Here is a 24,057-nt window from a genome sequence, read left to right as displayed (position 1 = left end):
AACACTTGCATACCACATAGCTAGCAGGAAGAAAAAACCAGCCCAAGTTGCTAAGAAAGAGATGCAAAGAAGTAGCTGTTCTTAGTTACACCCACCTCTCATAGCCCCTCAAAAATTTGCCCCCAGCACCTGAGTCACTCCTCAGCCTAGTGGATTATTAATTAGATTAAATTAACTCTGAGTGAGGCCAGATGGCCTCTTTCTCATTCTTTCAGACTGCAGTAACCATCTGAGCAACATCCCAAAGTGCCTTGAAGGTACTTGTCACACTTTCGACACTTAACACTGGTAAAAATGAAGGCAATTAGTAAGAATGTCTGATTTGGGGGGGCTATATCCACTCTCCAAAAGGTGTTCACAGTGAATGCTGTCACAACAGGGGGAAATGCAGGGGGATCAGTCTAATACACCCTGCAGGAGAAAGAAGGGAAAGCCAGTGCGAAATGGAAAGTAGGCATGATCCCCTGCCTTTTGTCCCAGGAGATCTTGATTTGCTCCTTCAAAGTCATCTGCTTTGAGGATGCCACATTGATAATAACTGGAGAAACACCCTAATATTTTTTTAAAACATTAAATATTCCCAGTATGCCTGATGAGGATTCATCAACCATTGCAGGTAGATGCATTAATATCACCCCCCTGGGACGCTGCCTGTGATACTTTCCTGGCTTTATCCTAACATTGTTAGAGTTAACCCAAGAGCAAGGAAAAGTAAACAGCTCAAACCAGCCTTTATTTACATGCTCAGGGTGGGACAACTAAGCATAAGCATGTGGTTGCAAAAGCATCGCCTCGCTTGGAACGAGGTGGTGAGAAAGCAAACTGTCACAGGGTTCCAAGATCCCCTGATGTTAAATCACCCTCTCCTGCTGGGATGACTGGTTTTCCTCCACTATCCCACTGTGTGACACTCCACAGGCCTGGCCAGGGGTGAGGAACAGGATTCCTCCCCCAGAAGCACATGAGGAAGAAAGAGATAAAGACTTTCTTAACTGTGGGCGCCATCTGTGAGCGACCGGCCAGACCACTGTCACATGTCAGATGATCCGGAGGTGAAACCACCGAGGGAAACGTGCCTCAGGCAGCTATAGGGGAGGCTACCGGGCCTGCCTGGTGCCGTGGGGCCCGCTCCAGCAGGACGGAAGCAAGGAGCAGAGGGGAGAGACGGGGGGGGGGGGGGGGGGGGGGGCTGGTGGGGTGTGAGGGAGGCTGAGCACACATCCATGGTGCCAGGGCCATGAACACCCACCTGAAGGAAAACCGGCCTCTACAGGGATTTCTAAGTTGAGCCCTCACCTGATAAAGGAGAGCAAACCAGAAAAGGCAGGATCAGAGAGAACCCTAAAACCCTTCAACACAGCCCTGTGTTTGCTCCCTGGCTTGCCTAACCCGCCTTGCGATCCCTCTTGGGGTCTCTGGGTTCTGCTCAGGATAAAACAACCCTCACAGCTAATTCCAGGACAAACATGCTCTGCTGGAGAGCGCTGCGTTATTTATTGTTCTTTATCGTTTTATCGCTGTCTATTTATCTCTGTGAGCATTGCTACTTGCGATAGCAAATGCCCCCGAGGATGAACGGTGGTTTCGTGCCTTTGTGCAAAGCTACAGTGGCTTTGGTGGCTTTACGGAGCCAGCAGCCAAACTCTGCCCGCGGGGGGACGCTGCCTCTGGGGACACATCACGCCGCCCGGCCGGGCCAAGTCGGCCTGCACGGTGGAGAGGCCGCCACTGCCACCGCCGCCCGGTGGGGCGGGCAGCGCGTTCCCTGGCAACCCCCACCGTCTCAGCACTTCCGCCTCGGCGGGCGCCATGGCGGCCCTCGCCGGAAGCGGCGGCGGCCAGCCAATGGGCGGGCGGGGGCGGGGCGCGGGGGGCAGTATGGCGGCGCCGGGGGTGTTGGGTCGCTGGTGGAGATTGGCGCTGGGCGGCTGGAGCAGGTACCGCTCTGCGGTGGCTCCGCTCGGTCCCCTTGGGGAGCGCCGAGTGTCCGCGCTGTGCGGCAGGGGGTGGTGGGGGTGGAGGCCGGGCGCGCCGCCCAGCGCGGGGTCGGGTCGGCTGCCCGCGGTGGGGGGCCCCTCTGAGGCTCCCCCTTTTCTCCCCTCTCTCTGAGGCAGCTGGGGTCCCGCTCTGCTCTATCGAGGACGAGCGCTGCCGAGGCCCTCGCCGGGTCCTGCCTGTGCAGTTGGCCACCCGCTGCGGTGGGCATCGTCCTTCTCCCAGCCGGGCCCGACGGAAAGCGACCCCAACGAGGGGCAGGTCTTCCTCAGCGAGAGCTGCGTGAAGGTAGGGACTGGGGAGGCAGCTCGGGTGCTACTGGGAGGGATTTCCAAACTGCTTGGCTTGCCCTGGGCATATAGAGGAGACCAGTTTGTTCAGCGAGTCTTTTAATCCTCTTCCTTTTCCTCGTTACAGAGGCTGCTGGAGATCACAGAAGGCTCAGAGTTTCTCAGGCTGCAGGTGGAAGGAGGTGGCTGCTCTGGATTCCAGTACAAGTTTTCCTTGGACACAGTTATCAATCCAGATGACAGGTAAGGGCAAAGGGGTGTAGTTAATGGTGGTCAGGTGTTCTTTGCAAAGGTGACAAGAAGGGGGTATGTGATATGATAGTGTCTTGTATTGAAGAGAAGAAACCTGTGAGAAGGAAGGTGCTCAGGCTGTGCTTCGCTGTCGGGTCTGCAGCACAGATAATGGTTAAATATGCTGCTTTTCTGCAGGGTGTTTGAACAAGGTGGTGCTCGTGTTGTCGTGGATGTGGACAGCCTGGCCTTCGTGAAAGGTTCCATGGTGGACTTCAGCCAGGAGCTGATTCGCAGCTCTTTCCAGGTGGTGAGCAATCCTCAGGCAGAGAAGGGTTGCTCATGTGGGACTTCCTTCTCTGTCAGATTCTGACTGGACTTCCCATGGATGGACACTGTCTGCAGGCACTTCCTGGCAGTCTTCAGAGTGGTTTTGCTTGATCTCTTCTCATCTCCCTTACCCTTTAACACAGCTGTTACACATGACTCTAGCTGTGTGTGTGTCTGCACTGAGCCTATCTCCAAGACTTGTTGGCCTTCTCTTCAGAAACATGAAGTAGCCCTGAGCATGCACATGGGAGTGTCTTCAGCACCTTGTGAACCACCAGCCAGGTGGTGCTGCCTTGCCTACCCTGTTCTGAATGTGGAACCACTTAACTGCTTGTTTTTGCAAGAGATGGCTGTATATATGTGTGTGTATTGAAAATTCTTACAAAAAAAAAGTATTTGAGATGATTTGATATTGCTTGTGCAGTCCCATGTGGGTGGAATCTGGATTCTTTTAGGCTACTGTTGCCTATTACTTGTCTTCCAGCTGAATGGGACTCAAAGTTTCTCTCCTGTACACCTCCCAGTGTTGCTGGCTCTCCGCTCCCCAACTCACAGTGGGCTTTTCCAGGTACTTTGCTGTTCTTTTACCCAGCAGGCTTCTCTCGGTCCTAGGAACCTACAGTAGTTTTGCTGTCAGTCCCTGGGATGAAAGTTTTTACTTGTTCAGAGTAAGTGAAGCTAAAAGCTGAGGTAGGAAGAATTAATAGCCTTTTTTTAATCCTAAGAAAAGAAAAAGCTTGTCTAGATATAAAAAAAAATTATAGCCTTCCATCCTCCAGTGCTATTTTAGGCTATTCCTAAACCTGGCTTGGAATTTTAGGGCACACAAACTCTCGGGTTTCATAGTGTGCTGCCTTCCCTTGCCAGCAGGAAAGGAAGTTCAGGTGACGCAGGCAGAGGAAGATCTGGAGTACTACTTAAGAGTCCTCAAGTCCTTTTGACTTGGTTGTCTGGGAATCTTTTTCATAACTTGCTTCACTGTTTAATCTCTTAACTTGTGCCTGGTTTGATGAAAGAATAAAATAGCTCCTTTCCTCTCTGAAACTCCCATGGAGTGGGAAATCTAGAAGTTTCCAGAATAACATCCTTTTGATTAGTTGCTTTCTGTAGTTTATCTGCCACTAGATGTCTTTTAAATCAAAGTGATTCATCTGCTTCTGGGTGAAAGGAGAGATGGGGAAGCTATTTTGTTCCAGCTCTTGTGTTTTATCTGATCGTAACCAAATTGTCTAAGACTTGAGTCTTTCATGTGAGTGTGGGAGCACTGCATGACTTTGGTCTCAAGGAAACTGCTTATGGCAAGCCATGAGCTTTTTAAGACTCTGTGCCACAGGCATTTTTGTTATTAAGTTTCCAAAATGCTTTTCTAAACTAATCAGCAGTGCATACATAGATTTCTAGTGCTCAGAGACTTGATAGCCAGCTAGTTTGTTTTGTCCACAGATATTACAGGAGTTCATGTGATCTGCTCTGACTTTGTCACGTGGGGAATGTGAACAGAATTTGGAGCAGTAATTCTTTTGGTTTAGCGCTTTCCATTTCCTTGTCAGCAAGTTCTACCTAGTTATGTTACTGTCAGAAGGTGATGGATGTTGTACTGTCCCATTTGTAAAAGAGCCTAAAAGGATGTGATTAAAAGACTTGTCTAAACCCCTGCAGGACGTTTTGGCCCTACCCTTATGCTCCCAGGTCTTGAATGTGATGTCAGCCAGAGCTGACTTTGAAAAGTGTAAGACCTAAAAGCTTGTGTGGCTGGAAGACATTAGATATCCCAGCTGAAAGAAGTTGAGGTTAAGTGAGCAATTAAAGTTGGCAGGGTGAATTGCTTTCTGAACCAGGAAGTACACATCTGTTCTTGATCCATTTCAGAGTCTGACCTTGGTCAAGTCTCTTCTGGGATCTTTTATGGGAAATAAAAAGTGCAGCACTAGTGCTGGGGAGGTAGCAAACCAGCAGCTACCAAGGCTTTTTTTCTGTAAACTAAAGCCTGCCGTCAGCCCCTGTAAGCACACAGCCTTTATCTTGGATTACTGTTCTTACTAAATGCTTACTAAGTGCTGTGTCTGACCTAGATGGGTTCCACCCGCCTTCACTCAAATGCTCAAGCAAATGCTGTCCATGTGGCATGCCACCCCTTTCAGAGAATCTGCCTCTCCCTCCCAGGCACTATACAGAGGATGAGGCTTCGGGTCACCGGTGTCACAAGCAGTGTTGCTGGGCTGGCAGGGAAGCTTGCATGTGTGACTTTCTCTGCCTGTGGTTCTGGCAGTACTGCTCTAACTGCACTAGGTGGACCCCTTACTCCTTGGCAGTTGCTGTGCTGGACGTATGCAGTTATTTCAACTTCTGTCTGGGGTGAGCTTGGATCTGCTCCATGCAGGACCTAGGCAAGAGCAAAAGTTTCTTTGCAGCTGCCTGTTTTGGAGGCAGGCTGGAGATGAGTTCATCTGGTATTGCAGCAGTGTGGTCTCTAGATCAGAGAAAGTGCTAGGAGCTGGAAAGATTCTAGTTGTACTACACATTGCTCTTGGCCTCCTAGTCCTGCTTCCTGGGCTCAACTATAATCTGCTGGCCAAAGCCACTAGTCTTCCAGTTCCAGTAGGGAGTGGGTGCTCTCAGTCCTCCTGACTCTTGAAGTCTGTCAGTACATCAGAAACTGAAAACTTCTGTCCATGTTAGAAAGTCAGCAAAGGGGGCCACATTAGCAGAGGGATGTGAAGGTGACCTTGGTAAATTTTGGCTGTGTAGGCAGAAAAGATTGTGACTCTATGGAAGAAAAAAAAGAAACTGTTAAGGTTTGTACACTGAATAGCCTTAGGGGCAAAGATGGCATCACACTGTAGGCTGTGGGGCAAGAGCAGTAGTGCAAAGAGAATGGTGCAAAGGATTAGACAGGGGATTTGGCTCTGGGTTGTGAGGGGTCTGTAGTACGGGGATAGGTTGGGACCCCTTGTACTGAACTGTGGAGGAAAAAAAAGTACAGAGCTGGAGGTGCCGCCTTCGCTTCACAGCAGATGAGAAACTGCAGTGGAAAATCTTTCTCTGCTCCCACATGAAGAAGGAGGATTCTCTCAGTTCACCCACCTGACAAGGAATGAATGATCAAGAAAGATATTTATGGAAACCTACGTTAAGATGAAACTTCAAGGGAAAAGGGCACAATCATCAGTGTCACTGACAGGCGGGTAGAAGAGGATGGAATAGAAATCCTCACTTTGTTGCAGGCTTGGAGCCCTGCAGGGGCTTGTTAGTAGATAACCAGTGCATCCTCAGCCCGTGACTTTGGCTCTGTTCTTCAAATTAGGTATCTACCATTGCCTAAGAACTGTGGGTCCTTCTTCCAGGCTTCAAGCCAGGCGGTGGTAGAGAGAAGGCAACTTTTTGTCGTGTCTCTGTTCTTGTGTTTAGGGATATGCATGAGAATGCTGTGCTCACCTTGGTGAGCTTCTGTGTGGTATTACTTGCTTGTAATACCACAGATTCACTTGGGGTGAGTGGCTCCTGCAAGACCAAGGGCCAGCCTAGGGTGGATGTTGGGGGAACAACTGGCCCTCTCACCCTCAAATTTTAATTTGAAATTTCACTTAAGTTTAGTCTGTACATGGCTGTTGGGTGAGTCAGGAAGACAGCTAGGGGTGAGAAGCCAGTACCCCTCAGATGACACCCACTGGGGCTTCTCCTTCCCCCACACAGTAGTGTAATTTCCTGCTCCCTTAGGATTTGCCTGAATTCAGCACCTGGGGGAGGAATCACTGAATGGTGGAGGAGGCAATAATAGGAAGGCAGAAGAAGTACATGAAAGAAGGCTTCTCTTGTCCGTGTCCTACACTGTGAAGGGAAATGCTTTTGTATCAAGATTGTCTTCAGCCTTGCAAGTGTTTCAAACATGCACTGGCAGCTGGAAGTAAAAAAAAGAGTGATATAAACCCCAGTATTCACACCATTAGCTGGGGCTGGCCAGAGCAGTTCACTGAAATCAGAGCAAATATGTTGGACTTGCAGGACGAGCTGCTATAACACATGCTTGAGGACCAAACTGCATGCTATCTCCACTAGAAAACACAGCAGTTGGGTTCATTGACAGAAGGTGTGATAGGATGTGCACCATTTTGATGCTTTGTTCTCTTTGCCTGTTTTCATGTACACCAACTGAAGCTCTTGCCCAGCTTTCGTGATGCTTCTCTGGAATGGGCTGTAGCTGCTGGGGAGACCAGCAGCAGAGAAAGGGGATAACCTTGTGTAATGGTGTGTTTGACACAGCTGTCAGCCAGCCTGGAAAAAGAACCATGATTCAAGGATTGGTGAGAATAAACTGCAGCCACCTGTATTGTATCAAACTCTTTCATTTGGGTAATTTTTAATTGCCTTTTTTAAAGAGGATGAATTCTTGAACCAAATGCCATTAGGGGCTAGCTATAGGATTAATAGTGCAGTTTGGATCTTGCTGGGTTCTGAGAAATATGTTGCTCTGCATGGTTTCCAGGTTGCAACTGGCTTTGATCTGTGCAGATATCTGCCCAGGAAAAAGCTCAGTAGATCGTGGACTTGGGGTGAGCTTAGCATCCAGTCATGGACAGAAACACCGTGGTGAAGCAACTGAAGCTGTTCATGACAGTGAGATGGGCCATTACTCCAAGGCTGTGATTCCTCACCCAGTGGGGAGCAGTTTGTGCACAGTGCTTCCTGCCTCTGGCCTTCCCAGCACTTGTGTGGCTCTTAATATTTCCTGCTTGAGCAATAAGAGTTTATGGCCCTAGTCTTTGTGGTTGATTAGAGCCCAAGTTTGTGCTCCTGTTTTAATCAGTGCTCATTTACCTTTGGCATCCTTCAGAGGAACAGAATGGTATGTCTTTCAGTTGCCATGGAAACAGTGAGACTTAAATGCACATTTCCATGGCAACCTGCCATTATCTTCAGCTCTATCTGTGGGTCTCATTTTCTGACCATGGGGGTGGGGTGGTGAAAATGGAACTTCATCTCTTAAAAAAAAAAAAAAAATTTAAAAAAAATGAAAAGAAAGATGCTGCTGCTGCCATGAACATCACCACCCTCTTTCTTCCTCTGGCTCAGGCTTGGGGTTGAGAGAGGCCCGTGACTACTGCTGCCATCCCATGTGCTGGGGCTCTGAGGCATTGTCTTCAGCTCCTTCTTTCCTTCACCCTTCTAAAAATAGAGATGTTCTGAACAATTTGATGACAGTGTTCCAGCACTTCTCTGAGCTTTTTGTTTCCTCAGCTAATGCTCCCAGAAAAGGTACTTGAAGTTAATTGAACTTTCCAACAGGTTCCAAAGGTCAATGTGTCCCAGTTCCTTTTGGTCTGACAGGCCAAGGGTTAATTACAGGGTCTAAGACTCCAAGGAGAAGCCTTTGTCTGCTGGGACTGGAGGTACCAGGGCACATCACATTAACATCAGGAGTGAGGGACCTTCTTGCAAGAGGGACAGCATGGTTGTACCTATCAGAGTGTTAGGGATCAAAGGCAATGCTTACCTGGTTTGGGTGTGACTGAGGGGATGCAGGCCAGAGAAAACAGGTGTTTGCTGTGTGATGGATCTTGTAGCCCCCTGGCCAGAAGTGCTCTTGGCCACTGCTAATATCTCTGCCTTCCCCAACCACTGAGTCAAAAAAAGGACACAATCTGCTGTACTCTGAGCAATTGCACACAGCTGTTCCTTAAGCTTGTGTTCATTACTCTTGTTCTATCTGGCTTGACCTTTAGCTAATTCCTCTTATTCATGGTCTAATCTTGGTTACTGAGGGGAAAAAGCTTGTGTCTTGCAGTGTTCTAGCCTGATGCAATAGAGTCATCCATGGAGAGGATGTGGTAGAGTTCTCCTTCCACATCTGCCCTGCTAGCCTTTCACAGGTGCTGAGGCAGAGGATGATAAAGTTCTGTCTGCTCAGGAGTTAGCATGGAGGCAGATGCGGTCTTCAGAACAGGTCAGCTAGATGAGGCAGGTGCTGCTCAAGCACAGCTCTTTTCCTTGCTGATCACACCTGACAACTTGCAGGATTTTACCCTGGAAGAATTATTGCCTGGACACACTGCCAGGGTTTGGTTGGGAGCTATTGCTCAGAAGATATTGAGAATGGTCTCTGAGAGGTGGGGACCTCCCTCCTGAGCTAAGGTGTCAAGCGCTGGGTACAAACTCTGCATTGGTCTGCATGGGCAGAAGTTTGGTAGAGGATGTGCTGCTGGTGCTGCACCAGGCTAGCTTGGCTCCATGAGGTGCCATGGCAGAGGGCATGGAAGAAGGTTTGCTATACGTGCTCTGTGTGTGAAGCAGGGGTTGCTCTCTGACTGCTGGAGGGAGCTGACCTGGTGCCCGGCAGCCTGAGAGCAGGGACAGCCTGGGCTCTTCCTGCTGAGGACTGCTGCGGGCTGGCAGGCTTGTGCCGTGGGCTAGAACTGTAAGGAGGTTTGCCTGCAGGCTCAGTCATAGCCCTGCTGCCATGGTTTGCAGAGCTGCACAGCCAGGGTGGCTTTAGGCTCTCCCCTTCATGTCCATAGCAGCTGAGCAGGCATTGACTGAGGGAATGACGTGGCCCCTCATTCAGCTTCTCCTTGGCATGCAGGGTCAATTCTCCTTGCCAGCATCCTGCGCTGTGTCCAGGCAAGGGTAGCCATGCTCCGGACAGCACAGCTGACAGGCTGTGTGGCAGGCTTCCCTTCACCTCCCTGCCTACCCACACATGCCTGCCACAAATTTCAGACCTGGAAGATTCATGTTAAATATAGAAACTTTTCAGGGAAGAGCTAAGAGTGTTAGAAAAAGAGAATTCAGGAGCTGCCTTTGGTGACAAAGGCAGAAATAATGGGACGATGCTATCGTTAACAGAACTTTATCTACCAGCACGTGAAAAAGCTTATTGGGAAGCAGTGGGACTGTGTGGCAGATCCGCTGGCCTCTTAATGAAATGCTTTCCCCCTGCTGCTGCTGCCCTGTGTTCCCAGATAACAGGCACAGGCCAGAAATAGGACTGCTGTGGTGAAAGAAGTTACTTAATCCTCTTTGAGCTAAGCAAAAATGTATCAGTGAATAGCCAATTCACGGGCAGAGCTGAATTACATGGGAGAAAATTGTCTGCAAATCAAATGGAGCTCCAACACTGTAAGACAGCAAAGACAAAACGGACTGGTATGGGTGACGGGGAAATAGCCCAGAGAGATGCTCAGGAGTGGAAGGCAACAGGAGGTATTTGCTGAGCCTCCCCTAGCTCTGCCGCAGAAGCACAGGTTTGTGGACAGATGTGGCTGTCAGAAGGCGGGAGGGCACTTAACAGCTGTCCAGGTATTGTAAGAAGCAAAAGAACCTGATGGGACCTGGGAGCCTCTGAGAAGACAAGAACTGGTGAAGAGGTGGGGTGTAGTTTATGCAGGAAAAAGCAAACAGGATGGAGGAACAAATGGTAGGCAGCTAGACCAAGAGGATGAAGGGGCTGAGCAGAGTATGTGCCTGTGGGGGTGCCAGATCCATGAAGCCACTGACTCTTGCCGTGCTGGGTGAATTTTGGATGGTGACAGCCTGCAAGGAAGGACCCTTAGCAGACAGAAAGTACCAGTGTTTTAGAGGTGAAAACCAGACCCATTAGAGGACTGGAAAATTACCTGCATTTCAAGGACTGGGCCCTGCTGGCCTGGAGAAAAGGCAGCAGACCTGAAAGCAAGGGTGCACAGAAAGCCTCGGCCAGTGTGTTATGTGCTTAGGAACATGGGCTAGTTCTCCAAATGAGTAAAGGCCTCTTGTAAGGAGTTGAGTAACAGACTTCTGCTGCTTGAGGATGCCCTCTTCTACAATATGCTGGGCATTGCCGGTTGATATCCTCTTGATCTGTGCTAGATGTGATAACTTTATGAGGCAAATGAGACCCCTGGAAGTGTGACATTGGGGGGAAAAGGAAGGTACTAGGCCCCCTGGGGCTTGTCCAAACTCAAAGTAGTTCAGCAGAAGGACAGCTTATTGAGACAGTCATTTATCTCAAGACAAAATGAGGACACACCTTGCACAGCGTATGCTACACTGGGCACAGAGAAGTCTCACTCACTGCTTGAGCTCCTCACCGAATGCTCAGGTGTGAAGGGCTTGTTACACATGATGCTGTAAGATTCTTCTGGCCCAGGGGAGGGAACCTGATTGCATCTTTCCAGGGATGCTGATTTGTGTTGTTTCCTTTGTAGTCTGTGCTCCCTTTTCCCCCTCCTCTCCTGCTCATGTTTTCCAGATGCATTTGATTTATACATACTCATTCCGCTCCTCACAGGAATGAGTTCTGGTGCGTGTCGGTTGTGTGAGAGAAAAATTGATAGAGCAGGCTGCAGAGCAAAGCAGCTGGGATCTTTCTTAGGAGAGCCACAGTCGTTAATTATGGGAGTCTAACTAAACTCCATCTCAGGCAAAAAGCATTTTCTAGATCTCCTTCCTTTCTTTTGTACCTCCCTGCACAAATTGTCACATTAAAGCCGAGATTCAGGGACGAGTCAAAATGACACCCACCTTTTTGAATAAAAAAGGGATGCTGAGTGCCAGGGAGCATCTCCCTTTCTGGCTCCCTCCTTTCCCAAACTGGTGCAAGGGGCACTGCACCTCTCCTCAGCGAGGGCTAGACTGGACTTGTCTGTCCCTTGGGCATGTTCCCACTTCTTCCCTGCCTCAGACAGCTCCGTGAGTCAGCTGCTGCCTCTCAGGTCTGATCTGAGCACGGGCCTCCTCTCTTCTGCTCAGGTCTATGCATCCTGGCCAGTACCTCAAGATGGCAGGTTCCCCAGGGGTCCATTTTATTAACAGAGTCACCACAGAGCTGAGTATTTTGGTCCCAAGCAGCTCCATGTGTGCATCACAGGCAAAGCCAGCAGCACTGGAAAGGATTTTCTCTGTATGAATTTACCCCAGGGGAAAGAAAGTGGGGGAAGAGAGGGAAGAAACATAACCTGGATGTCCTTAAAAGCTTAATACTCCCTATGTGTGTGCCTCTCCGATATGTTTCTGGCTGATGATCCCAGTACAGGCCGTGCTATTGCCCTGTTTCAGAGACTGCCTACACAGATAACCTCATCTTAACATTGCCAACTTGCTCACAACCTTTGCTCATGTCACCTCATGATCTGTAATACCAAGATAAGAGTGCTTGCCGCAGCAGGAGTCTGCCTGCATTAACAACTAAGAGATACTATGGGGAAAGAGGGCTACGAACATACCCAGGGTAGATAAAGCCGATTCGGTCTCTTTGCAGAAGAAAGTTGTTAAGTATTTTCCTCAAAAGTTTCACAGGGCTGCCAGGAGGTGTGTGTGTCTAGCCATGGGAGGTACTGTCATCATAAGCTGGTTTTGGTGCCCCAGATGGATGCTCATGGCCTTTTACTGGGGCTTGGGCAGGAAGAGAAAGGAATGGGGCACTGTCTTGCTAATTAAGAGACTTTTTCCTCTCCGCTGCCTTTTGCTGCTTGGAGGGGGAGGCAGAACCCACATCTGATGAGAGCCTCTTGCCTGTGCTGGGACCCCTCTTAAAAGCTGCTAAACATTAAAAAAAAAAAAAAAAAAAAAAAAAGAAAAAAAAGTCTGCAAGCACTTTGATAGTCCTCACAAGAAAGTGAAACAGAAGAGCCTTTGAGCTGCATGTATAAGAAAAACCTCTGTACATTGCTGGAGGAAGAAAGGCTGGTGGAGCCAAAATCTGGCAATAGTCCCCAGCTGGTGAGGGAGGTGCTTTTCTGCTGTGAGCTCTTGTCACGACTGATGCAGAGACAGACATAAGAAAAGCACAGGATCCTAGTGCTGCAAGCCCACCAGGGTGTCAGTGGGATGGGGAGGGTGAGCCAGCGCTTGTACTCAGCCTCTACGCAGGGGCTTGGCCTTGCCACATCACACCTCCTCCTGTGGGACCCCTTCCTGCTGTGGGAGCCTCCCAGCCAGCCAACATCCCTCCGCTCTGCATCCCCCCCAGGTTTCCATAGCAATCAGTGGTGTCAGCTGTGCTGGGAATCTGATGGAGGGAAATGAAGGTTTCTCCCCATCCTGAGCCAGAGGTGGGGTGGGAGGAGAAAAGGAGCATCCTGATGTTTCTGATGCTTCTGATGATAGAGGTAGCAGCACCTGGACTGCCCCAGTTCACCCCCAGCTAGGCCAGGGTATGAGGGTGCGATGGGGGTGTGTAGCACCCACGGGCTCTGCAGGACAGGTTTTGGAGGACTGTGTGCACCCCAGAGTCAGCCCCACACACCCCCTCCCTGCTGAGGGGCTACCAATACCAAGCGGATGCCATGCCTGATTTTGTGTTCTCTCCTTCTGCAGACTCCATCTCTTGCCCCCACAGCCTGCTCCATTTTTCCCCCCTTGGTATGTTGTCAGTCAAAGAAATCAGAAATTAATCTTTGGCTTTAATGGAAAACATGTTATGGGGGCTGGAGAGGCACAGGCAGCCTTGAAAGCAGCATTTTTATTCCCAGGATAGGGGAGCAGGGTGCTGGAGTAAAATCCCAGGAAGGGAGAAAGGGGTCAGGTGATGGCGGGGAGTACAGGTATCCAAGGCAGTGCCCCAGCAAGAAGAGAGAGTCCCAGGAGAGCTCCTTGTACCCTCGGCACCACAGGGAGAGTGGATTTCATTGTGTGCTAACAATCCCCACCCTTCCCCACACAGACAGGAGGGCTGGGGAGACCTCTCCATTTGAACAAATGGAAAACTGGGGGGGAGTTTCAGAAAATAAAATTTAAATGTCAATTCAAACCCCAAAAGTTTCATATTATTTAGCTTTTTTTTTAAAAAAAATGTAGAAGATAGGTCAGCTTTGAGATGGAACTGTCATATTGAAAGAAAGCCAAGCTACTTCATTTAGAAAATGTCTAAACAAAATGTTTTGACATTTTCAGGAAAAAATTATCCCATACATTTTCAGACAAAACTTGCTAACAAATGTGACTGAAAAGTTTGGCATCCTGAAAACTGCATTTTGAGGCAAGCTCAGCAAGTGCCAAACATATTTCATACACTCCCAGAGAGCTGCCCAGAGATGCTCGGTGCAGGCTGGGCGGGTCCTGGCTGTGCCCAGGGCAGCTCTGCGTGGCTGCCTTAAGGTTTTGCCCTGACCCTGCTCCTGCCAGTACCTCTCTGTCCGCAGTGGGAAGAATGGCATGGGTACCCACGGGTCAATGTGCCTGCTCTTGCCTTTGGCTCAAGCCATGGCTCTGCTGCAGGGGTGAAAACGGGGGCCTTGATCATTTTTAGCATATGGTGGTGGAGAAAGGAACTATAAATAAGCCAGAACCATCCTTCAGTGGCTCGTACAGCACAGGGAAGAGAAACATAGAGGTTTCTGGCATAATCATGTTCCCAAAAGGGGATTCTTGGAGAGCCTGAGTGCATGATTTCCTTATCGGAGAGAGAGGAGCAGACACGGGCACAGAATACTATATCCCTGCCTGGCCTATTGAGAAACATACATGCTTTTCAGCAGCAAGATTAGATGTCAAGAGGAAATTGCCATTTACAACGCAGCACACTGTCGTACGCTGAGACCTCTGGTCTCTCGCAGCACCTCTGTGCTAGGCACCAGCTGCGGTATGGCTCTGGCCGCCTACACCTCTCTTCCCAATTCCCACTCCAGGCCCCTGACAGGTTAGAGAGGCTAAGGGCATAGAGGGTGTTGGGGGCTTTCACAATTGCCCACGCCAGCCAGAGCTGGGCTGTCTGAACTTGTTTCAAGCTCAGTAAAGCAGACCTTTACAAGGTATGCCCTTGAGGTGGGAGGGTGACCAAAGTTGGTGCCAGGCAGGACCCTCTGCATCATTTCATGGCTTAAATAGCTTAATGCTTGCCCATCTCAATAACCTGGCACACTGGGAGACCTGATAGTCTCTGACCTGTTTCCATGAATTCAGCATTTTCCCATCTTTAACACTTCTGCTCCCTCAGCCTGAAGGAGGGAAGGAGAGACTTGGAGGAGGAAGTGTGAGGAAAACGAATCTGCAAAGGTAAAAGAGAAAAAAGCAAGCAGCAGATGTGACTTGAGCTGTCTGCAAATCCTCAGAGGGACCAGAGGACTGCTGAAAGCATCTCCTCTGAAGCGGCTCACTCCCAGGAATGCCTCATCTCACTGCAACAGGCTTGACACCAGCACTCCCAAACCAATGGCTGCGAGAAGGCAGTGAGAGCGCGATGTGTGTCCTGAGGATCTCTCTGCCCTGACAGCTGCCAGGGACTTTTTCCTTAAGTCAAAGCAGGCTTCATGGTTAACATCCTTCCCTTCTAGGGGGCTGAAACATTCCCCAGGGCCTGACTGCTCCAAATTAAGCCATACATAGCAGTAAGAAATAGTGATAAAGCTTCACCCTGGGGCACAGTTCTTCCCTCTGTAGCTATTCCTGCTTTAATAGAAAATAGCCCTAGAAATAAAGCTGGCTTCTGCCTGCAGCCTGGGTCAAGGCTCCTTGCAGCAGTCAAGGACCATGGATCAGTACGAGGTGGCTGCTGTGGCAGCTGTGTAACCCGGAGCAGAGGGATTGGAGAGGCAGAACAGCTGCACTCACTGCCCGCCTGGCTCCCAGTGCTGCTGACTGCAAAGCCTTTTGGAAGAAAACGCTGTTTGTTCTGACATTTAGAATAGATTAAAAATCGTTACAGGCTCTTCTGGAACATTTTAGAAGGTGAAGCTATTGATTTAAAAACTCAACATCAGTTTTGTAAGAGAGGAGAAATCTCGGCTTTCTCCTGTGAACACCAGTGCCTGTTTTGGATGATGGCAGAAGGATGTTTATCACCACACTGCCCTCCATCCCCAGTTGATGTCTGCCCTATGTCTTGCACAGGATTTTGTGAGGGGGCACTCAACTCCCCAAAAGCCTCTCAGGATGCAAAGGATGTTCAGTCTTTTCCATTTTGTGGATCCATAAGGGACCGGTGGCATTCTGAGGCATTTGACCATGTGAACCTTCTGCTGACTGTGTCGCAGATGCTCCCAGATCCCAAGGATGTGCCACCTTAGCAAAACCCTTTTCCTGTCAGCAGAAGGTTCACATGATGATTGCCCATCATGGAGGGTGCAGCACTGCCAATGCTGCCCAGTTGCACAGTCCCAGCTTATGCTCTGACAGGCTGGAAATTATCTTTATTTTGCAAAATTATTTTTATTTTGGAAATTATTTTTATTTTTAAATTATATTAAAATTTATGAAAAATATTTTTATTTGCACACATGGAAACACGCCTGTAGACACTGTGCCCCAGGGTGGGGTGTCAAATGCCATGAGCTTAGGAATGAAGTTGTGAGGGCTGACAGCACTGTCTGCATGCCAAGTGTTCAAGCCGTCAGGGAACCAGTGGCCCAGTCCTCAATGCCTTCAACGTCTCCTCCTCCACTGTCCCCAGGCTTTTTGCACACTGAGGACCCTGTGTTCAGGGAGCAACTTCACACCTGCTATCATTTATATCTCCTCCTGACTTAACTGCCTCAATCTCAGATGCCATTTTCCTCAGTACAGTGTAGCATCCCACATTGGCTCACTGCTGATGGCAATTAATAACTTTACTGTTTTCAGTCTAAATACAGGCAAAGGTTCTTCATGCCTCCTCCCAATACCTGCACGCTGACCTGCTCCAGCTCTGGTTGCAGAGTTGGAGACCCGCACAAATTTTTCTCATTTGAGCTTTGCCCTGTTGGCTGCCAGGAATGCTGGGACCTCTTCTTTCCTTGCCAGTTGACCTCTCTAGGAGATGAGGGACATCCAGCCTACCTTGGTAAGTACAGGGGCTTCCTGGGTACCTCCGACTGCTGCTGAGAACAGAGATGCTCAAACATATGTGTCCCTGCTGTGACATAGGCTTGTGTCCCGGCCCATCTGCAACAGATGACTGTGCTGTGACACAGCCCATTTTGCATGGCCCTGTGGCAGCAAGACAGCCAGAAAGCAGGAGGACTGGTGAGGACCTCTGTCCTGAGGGATTTGGGCAGTACCTCTAGTGAAGACCTTTTGCTGTGCCAAGATGAGGCACCAAAGACATCACAACAGTGCTACACCCATCAGGGTGACAGCCAAGCTTTTCCCACCTTAAAAAGACCTATGTGCCATGATGGCTTCGGCTCGACTCTGATTTTATTTACCAGTCACTTGTGATGAAGGAGCAGAGGTGGTGAGGTGCTGGGCACTGCCGACACAGGCAGCGAGGGCTTGGGACCCCCCTGCCCTCCAGGTGCTGAGCTGGAGAATGAGCATCTCACACTGCCCCAAGCCCCCATGCTGTGATCACTGCCAGATGCCAACCAGCTGTGCTTGAGCACTGCACAGGGCTCGGTGGGGGCATGACGCCTCCCTAGCTGAGCTCCTCAGAGCACCCCTGTGCCCACTGGGAGCAGACAAGTGCCCCCTGTGGTGACATTAATGCAGCAAATCACAGCAGTGCTCAGCCCCTCAAACTTCTTCCCTTGTAAGCAGAAGTGAAATGAAATTTCCTCTGCTGCTGGCTCTGGAGTGAGCTCATATCTCTTGGCCCCTAATCAGGGCAGATATGAAATTTCTTATCTGTTAAGTAAAACGGTGCTGCACTTCAATACATCCAATTATTTTTTCCAATAAGTGTGAGTGAGGGGGCTGATAGGGCCGGCTGTGGGAACTCGTACAATCAGCAGTGTGCTAACAGTGGGGGGGCCCTGCCTTGGCAGGCACCTCAACCCAGCACCCTGCACAGGACCTGCCGAAACCATGCCAAAGCACATGTTCTCTCAACAACCATGACCCAGAAAGGGGCCTGGGGTGGAATGCTGTGGCAGTCAGGCTGACAGGCAGGACCTTTGCAGCTTTCTGCCCACCAAGGACATGTCCAGGAATCCCTCCCATGTGGCTGCAGAGTGGTCCCCCACCTTTGGTCCTGAGTGGGGGCACTTCAGGGTGTTCTGTACTCAGAAAGTGAAGATAACAGTTTCTCTGTCAAACAGCAGAGCTGTCCTTGAAGACCTTTCCAGGGGACAGCCATCCACCCCCAAGAGGGAGCCTGTGATCAGCCCCAGAGCCTGGGGCCCATGTCTAGCAAGCACTCAGCCAAGACAGCAGGAGCCAACCCAACAGAGGCAGCAAAAAACAATGGCGATGAAGCAGTTTTTCCATCCTGGATAGAACTGAGCCCCATCCAACAGCATTCGATGCCTGGATCACCCAGCTCCAGCATTTCTCCATTCCCAGCAAGGCAGATGTCCACCTCTCCTCTTCTTTGCCCTATGGAAGTCAGCAATGGTGTGGTTAAGTGTGAAGGAGGATCAGAAAAGCTGGCCTGGCTGCATATGGCATTGATGTGTGGGCATTTGGAAACTCCAGACAGAGACTGGGGACACAGAGGCCAGGAAGGTGGCAGAAGAGGAGGAAGAAAATGGGACCGTATGGTGGAAGAAGGGACACAAGAGTCCTGCAGAAAGGAGAAAAGGGAGATGAACCAGAGGAAGAGCTTTTGAAGAAGTGACAGGGCAAGGTAGCAAAAGAGATAAAAATGAGACAAATGGAGTAATCCCAGAAGAGTCCTTCCTGCATCATCCTGATTGCAGTCAGGCTGAGGAGCAGCCCTGGCATCGATTTACCAGGTGCTGTAATAACTGCAGCCCCCCCCCCCCATTACCCCTGTAGCCATCCTGGCACCCCAAGGAAGTGGCCAGGAGGGAGTAAGGCCTCCTTTCTTTGGCACTCCTCTGCAGGCTGAGCAAGCTCCCGGGGAGGGGTACCTAGAACTCAAGCTCCTGCAGCAGTGAAGCTAAAGACACGGTCAGGGACAGCACCAGAAGCCACCAGGGACTTGGAGGCACTCCTTAGGTGCTCAGAGCAGCCCAAATCAGGTTTTTCTCGTTGCTCACCTGCTACCATGCTTCCCCAGCACTCCCTGGTTCCCCCAAATCCCCTGCTTTGCTTCGCCCACTTCCCCAGCCAGGGATCCCCCATCCCAGTGGCTCTGCCAATCCTGGCACTGGTTCCCAGCTCTTCTAGCCCTTATGAGGTCACCCCCCCAGGGCCAGTGTGCCATGCAGTGCCCTGCACATCCTGAGCAGCAGGCAAAGGGTGCCAGTTCTCCCTGCAATCTCCTGGATCCTTTCCCAGCACCTCACTGGGCCCAAATGGTTCAAATGGCAAATAAAGCATCTCTGTTGGGAGGGAAGAGCAGGCACCAGCCTTGGCTTTTGCTGGTAAACTCTGTGTTTCCAAGCAGGTGATGGTAGAGGCTGCTGGAAACCAGGGACATCCCTTGTGACAGCAGCTCCTACAGCAAGTGCCTTTGCAGACAGCCACATCAGCGGCAGAAAAAGGATGTTAAGATGGAGCAAGGGAAACAACCCTTGCTAGCTCACTGCCCTTCCTAAGTCATTGGGGACTTTACTGGGTCCATGCAGTTGCCTGAGACAGTGAGCAGCCAAACCACTGGAAATGTAGAAGTCGATCCTCAGCTCCACAAGACAACAGTTAATTTTTTCCCCAACATTTTAATAATGACAATAAAAAGTGCAAAATAATTCAGTGCAATGCAGCAGTTACCAGTTAATTGGGAAACCATTTTCAGGCAGGAATTTGCAAGCTTCTGCATCAGCAGGGCAAGAAAGAGGAGCCCATTCATTTAGGACAGAAAAAGTTGATCTCTATCTAATTGATAGAAACAGTGATTGACTGTTTTTTTCTCTAACCTTCTGAATTCCTGATTTTGACTGAAACATGGAGTCTTTCCTTTTCCAACCTGATTGAGGTTGTGTGAAAGGTTTTTGGGGAAAATCCAGCATCTTTGCTGTCTAAAACAAGGTAGGAGGTTAGGAACCCTGCCCCAGACCAGCAGCTCTGGAAGGATGCTCAGCACTGACATTGAGCCAGCCCCAGCAGGGAAACCTCAGTTTAATACCCATCACACTCAGGGACCAGGAAAGCAAGTACCAGCAGACCACCCTGGAAAAGCAATCTTGTTCCTGGGAAAAGCAAAGCTGGGCAATGCAGTCTTTCTCCATGGTGATACTGGTTCCCACAATTTTCTAAAAGGTTTTCTCTGTTTAAATGTTAGTTGTAAAGTGGATTTGCTCTTGAATCCTCTGACTGAGCAGCAGGGAAATTAATACAATAAAAATGTAGCTATGTAGAGCAGTTCTCTGCTGACCTCTCAGCCTTCCTCTGACAGTAGGCTTTGAGTCTGAATGGGATTAATTTGGTTTCCTTCCCCATTAAAGAGGCAGGCTCCTGCTCATCCCCCGCCCGCCTCCGGCAGAGCTGAGCTTACACTGTGTCCTGCCTAACACTGCCGACACTGCTTGGATGGAAAAAATTGGGTTGCAGAAAATCAAATTTTGGGAATAGGTGGCTCCTGATTTTCTGTGATGAAATTTCAGCCAGGGGTGCTCATTTGGACCCAGGGTCATGCATCATCCCTTGTCCTTCAATACCTCTGAGCACTTCACCAAAGCACCTCACAAGGATGAAGGATTTTCTGGGAGGAGGGAATAAAGTGCTAAAACCTGTCTTTAATATCTGATCGTGGCTATCTGAGTCACGAGATAGACTTCAGCATTTTTTTTCCACTCTTTTTTTTTTCCATTATTTTCTGACACATTATTAGAGCAAAACCATCCATGAACAAAAGAGGGTGATTCAATACCTTGAAACCTTAGGCCAGTTCTCCTGGTGGAAGAACACTTTAAATGCTAGGGGAAATATCGCATGCACTGGCTTAATTTCTGACAGAAACCCCATATACTCTATCAAAAGTAACCAAACAGCTATGAACTGGCTTGGCCCATGGAAAACAGACCCAAAGTGATGGAGACAGCCCACTCGCTCAGAGACCAGGCCCTAAAAAGAGCTAAAACACATGCATGCTTCCAGAACGTCTTTTTCGCACACGGCGCTTGCTTGTAAAGGCCCTCCTGACATGACATTTCAAACAATTGCATTTTAGACCAGCCCAGCTCAAGAGCACACAAGGGAGGATTCGCTCTAAATAATGCATGTGGGTTGCTTCACAAAATAACTGCGTGTGACCTCCCGTTTTTCAGCCTGGCAGCACCACGTGTGTGATGGCCCTTCAGCTGCTGCTGGCTGGGGCATCCTCATCCAAAGAAATCGAGGCCACAGTGTCAGAGCATCCGCATCGTCATGGAAAATAGTATGCCAAGAATTGTGGTCCTAAATTTTAAAAAGGAGGCTTAAAGAGAAAGAGTTGCCTTTAATCAAAGTAGAAAAAGGGTGTGATCTCTGGCAAGTAGCCACTCCCAGAAGGTGCCCAGATTAGGGAACCCATGGGCCTGAGGCTCTGTGCCAAGTCCTCTCCTGCCATGCTTAGAGGTTTTTCAAACGTAATACATGTTCTTCCAAAAAGAAGGGTGCAGACATTCCAGACAGCCACACCACGCTTACTTATCTTTACTCCTCACCAACCAAAAAAGTCTTCGGCAAGGTGACCAGGGTTTTGTCCCGCGTGCGGCAGTGCACAACTATCTCAGAAACTGCTCATCCTCCAGCAGCGATGCTGTGGGGCTGAGACCCATGACCTGTCCTGGGCTGGGGGGGAGGGGTGAGGTGAAGGGGGGGGGGGGGTATGATTCCCCCCCAGGCCCCAGAGAACCTGTTTTCATGGCAGGAGCTGCACTCCTCCTGCTGTTTACAGACAAACCAGGCTTTGGGAAAATGCTAACCACTGGCTTGTCACTTTGACAGCAGTGTTTTCTTGATGGCCTGTCAACTGCTGATAACAGCAGCGTCCTCACGCTTAGGAGCACAAGTCCCAGCATAATAAATCCCACACTCTTGTCTAAGGTTGAGTTGTGGAGAGAGATGAAATTGGGTCATTGCTGCTGCAGATTTGTTGGTGAAGTTGGGGGCGCATTCAGCAGAAAGCTAGTGGCTTGTGAAGGCCCTAATCCCATGGCTTTGATGGGCCTCACAAACCTATCATGGCATTGATGAGTTTCTGGGCTGGGGCAGTGAGGTGTGCAAATCTCTGATGGCAAAAAGCAGAGAGGAAACAACAAACATCTATGTCCTCTAACGGGAGCACAGAGGAGGGACTGCTTCTTCAGCTACCGTGATGGCTGGTCAAGAAGCACTGAGTTTGGTGCAAACCATGCATCAGAAAGCAGATCCAGGTAATGCTTTTGCACACCCCAAGGAAGTGGTCTCAGGAAAGGATGGCTCCTGCACTGGGGTAGAGGCAGAATCAGGAAAGCTGATTAAAGCATCCCCCTGCCTCCTGCACTGCAGAGCCAAGGAGCAATCAGTGCAGTAGAGATCAATCTGGTCATATACTTATTCACAGCATTGGGGGCTTCCCAAGGATTCAGGGTAATTCTGCTTTTGTAAAGGCAATGACTTTGATTAGAAGCAGCTTTCAGAGTATGTTGTGTCATACTTGATGAACCTTTTTGCCTATTAAGGCTGTTTGACCATTGTACAAGGGAAATCAGTGAGTGCAAAGATGCCCATGGACACAGAACTTAATTTTCTGAAAATGGCTGAGGAGGCATTTTCAGGGCTGAGAGACAATTAGTCCAATCAGCCCTGGAGCTCCACCACCAATCCTAATCAAGTCATCTGTTGCCACTGCAGAATCCAGATGTAAAAATCTCTGGGCTAGTGTGCCCACTTTAACCCAGCCCCAGCTTCAGACACCCCTCTTTCTACTACACTGGACCACTCCAGGCTGACAAGGGTTAAATAAATTGTTTTATATGGCAGACATGTCTTTTTCTACTTGCCAAAGCATGTTTCAGAGGAAATCCAGAGACAGCACAGTCTCTGATGGTCTATACGGACTTTGAATCTTATGGGCTCTGATCTATAATAAGGGCTCTGAATCAGAGAGCTGTTCCCGCTGTGTATGTAGGCTATTTCTGCTCCTTATAATTGTTTCCTGTGCCCCATGATGTCCATCACTGAGTTCACATCTGAATTTGTTTTGATAGTCAGAAGACAACTAGAAATAAATACGGCATCCTGAGAGAAGTGGGGCTGAATAACTAGAGCTTTGGGTGTGCAGCCTTGTTGGGTTATAGCTTCATACACTCTGCATGCTTGTACCAAAAAAAAAAAAAAAGAGATGGTGTAAGAGCTGTAGAGATTTTGGAGAGACTGTAAATCCAGGAGAATAACCTCTCTTTTGTATATTGGTGCTCTCTACTTCTCTGCAAGTGGCCAGGATTTCAGCAGTACAGAGCTGTGCTAAGCCTAGAAACGAGAGCCCAGGGAGCCAGCAGCACAGGTCTGTTCTGTGGTGGTGTCGTCCTTGATGTATAAAGCTTTGAGCAAGTGGCTGAACAAGAGTAAATGTGTTAATAAACCTCTAAAGCCTGCCAGATATAAAATAAGGGTCCTGAGAGCCTAGGTGCAGCCAAATCCCATGTGAAGAGCTGTAGTTTTCAGATTCAGAAGCACAGGTATCAATTTATCAACTTTTTATAGAGAATTTAGTCTATATGAATGAAGGCACCGAGCCTCCAAACTCCAGTGTTGGCTCTCATTCAAAAAATGTAAGTCATTTCGGAATGCACTTTTTTTTTTTCACAGGGATTTTTGAAATACAGAAAAAAGTATTGGAAGTTTTCCACTATTTCATTCCTCCCTACGGAGATCAGGACAAGGCCAACTGAAACTATACTACATGGTAGAGTCATCACCAACCTGCTTTTTTGAGTTGGCCCTCTTGAGAAGACACTGAATTGCTTGCTCCATTACTGGAGATGGCCAGAGATGTTGGTTCTAGATGCTCATCCTTGGTAGGGTCTCCACACCCTTGGGCCACTGCCATGAAGATGACCCACCATGAAGATGATCAGCTGTATGCATGTCACACCACACCCTTGCAGAGAGCTGCACATGCTTTCCGGAGAGGAAATAAAACAGAGGACTGGCCTACGTGCTACTCAGAGTCAACACGACAGCAACCACTGGCTTTGTGGGTCTTGCACACAGTGGCTGGATGCCCAGTGGCATTGCAGGAGAAGTGGTGGGAAGGCATTGAAATGAAGAGTGTGGGGTGGCCTCCTGGACCAGCTCAAGAAGTTTCCTTTCCGCCCACTGAAAGCACTTGCTGGGAGGTGCAACTGACTCAGTCAAAACAGCCCGTGGGTGACGGCAAACCTCAGTTTGTAGTACCCAACTTGGAAACTGTTATGAAGATGAATGGTACGCGTCACATCAAATCAGCACCTTAGCAGCTAGCAGCGGCTTAGCAGAAAGATTTGTTCAAACAATGAAGTGAGCCCTGTGTTCTTCA

General features: G+C 49.3%; 1 protein-coding gene across 2 annotated transcripts; it reads left to right on the top strand.

Annotated features, from left to right (window-relative positions):
* Window positions 1-1,868: 1,868 nt before the first annotated feature.
* Window positions 1,869-23,449, top strand: ISCA2 (iron-sulfur cluster assembly 2). Of its 2 annotated transcripts, XR_012633881.1 has the most exons (5): window positions 1,869-1,937; window positions 2,115-2,283; window positions 2,413-2,528; window positions 2,715-3,414; window positions 23,349-23,449. XR_012633881.1 is itself a non-coding variant. In XM_074909954.1 (4 exons), exons 1-4 carry the CDS (start codon window positions 1,879-1,881, stop codon window positions 2,887-2,889), a joined length of 519 nt encoding a protein of 172 aa, XP_074766055.1. In that variant the 5' UTR covers window positions 1,869-1,878; the 3' UTR covers window positions 2,890-8,651. The 2 variants fall into 2 exon arrangements, 1 of the variants encoding a protein (XP_074766055.1); XM_074909954.1 differs by lacking the exon at window positions 23,349-23,449 and having other exon boundaries at window positions 2,715-8,651.
* Window positions 23,450-24,057: the final 608 nt, after the last annotated feature.

This window comes from Athene noctua, chromosome 6 (assembly GCF_965140245.1).
Source record: "Athene noctua chromosome 6, bAthNoc1.hap1.1, whole genome shotgun sequence".
Taxonomy (NCBI): Eukaryota; Metazoa; Chordata; class Aves; order Strigiformes; family Strigidae; genus Athene; species Athene noctua.
This window is presented reverse-complemented; position numbering and strand designations above follow the sequence as displayed.

Excerpts from the sequence above, each read along its gene's own strand:
- ISCA2 (XM_074909954.1), top strand. The coding sequence starts at position 1,879 with ATGGCGGCGCCGGGGGTGTTGGGTCGCTGGTGGAGATTGGCGCTGGGC. Across the intron at positions 2,284-2,412 it reads TCAGCGAGAGCTGCGTGAAG|AGGCTGCTGGAGATCACAGA; the intron begins GTAGGGACTGGG and ends TCCTCGTTACAG. Across the intron at positions 2,529-2,714 it reads GTTATCAATCCAGATGACAG|GGTGTTTGAACAAGGTGGTG; the intron begins GTAAGGGCAAAG and ends GCTTTTCTGCAG.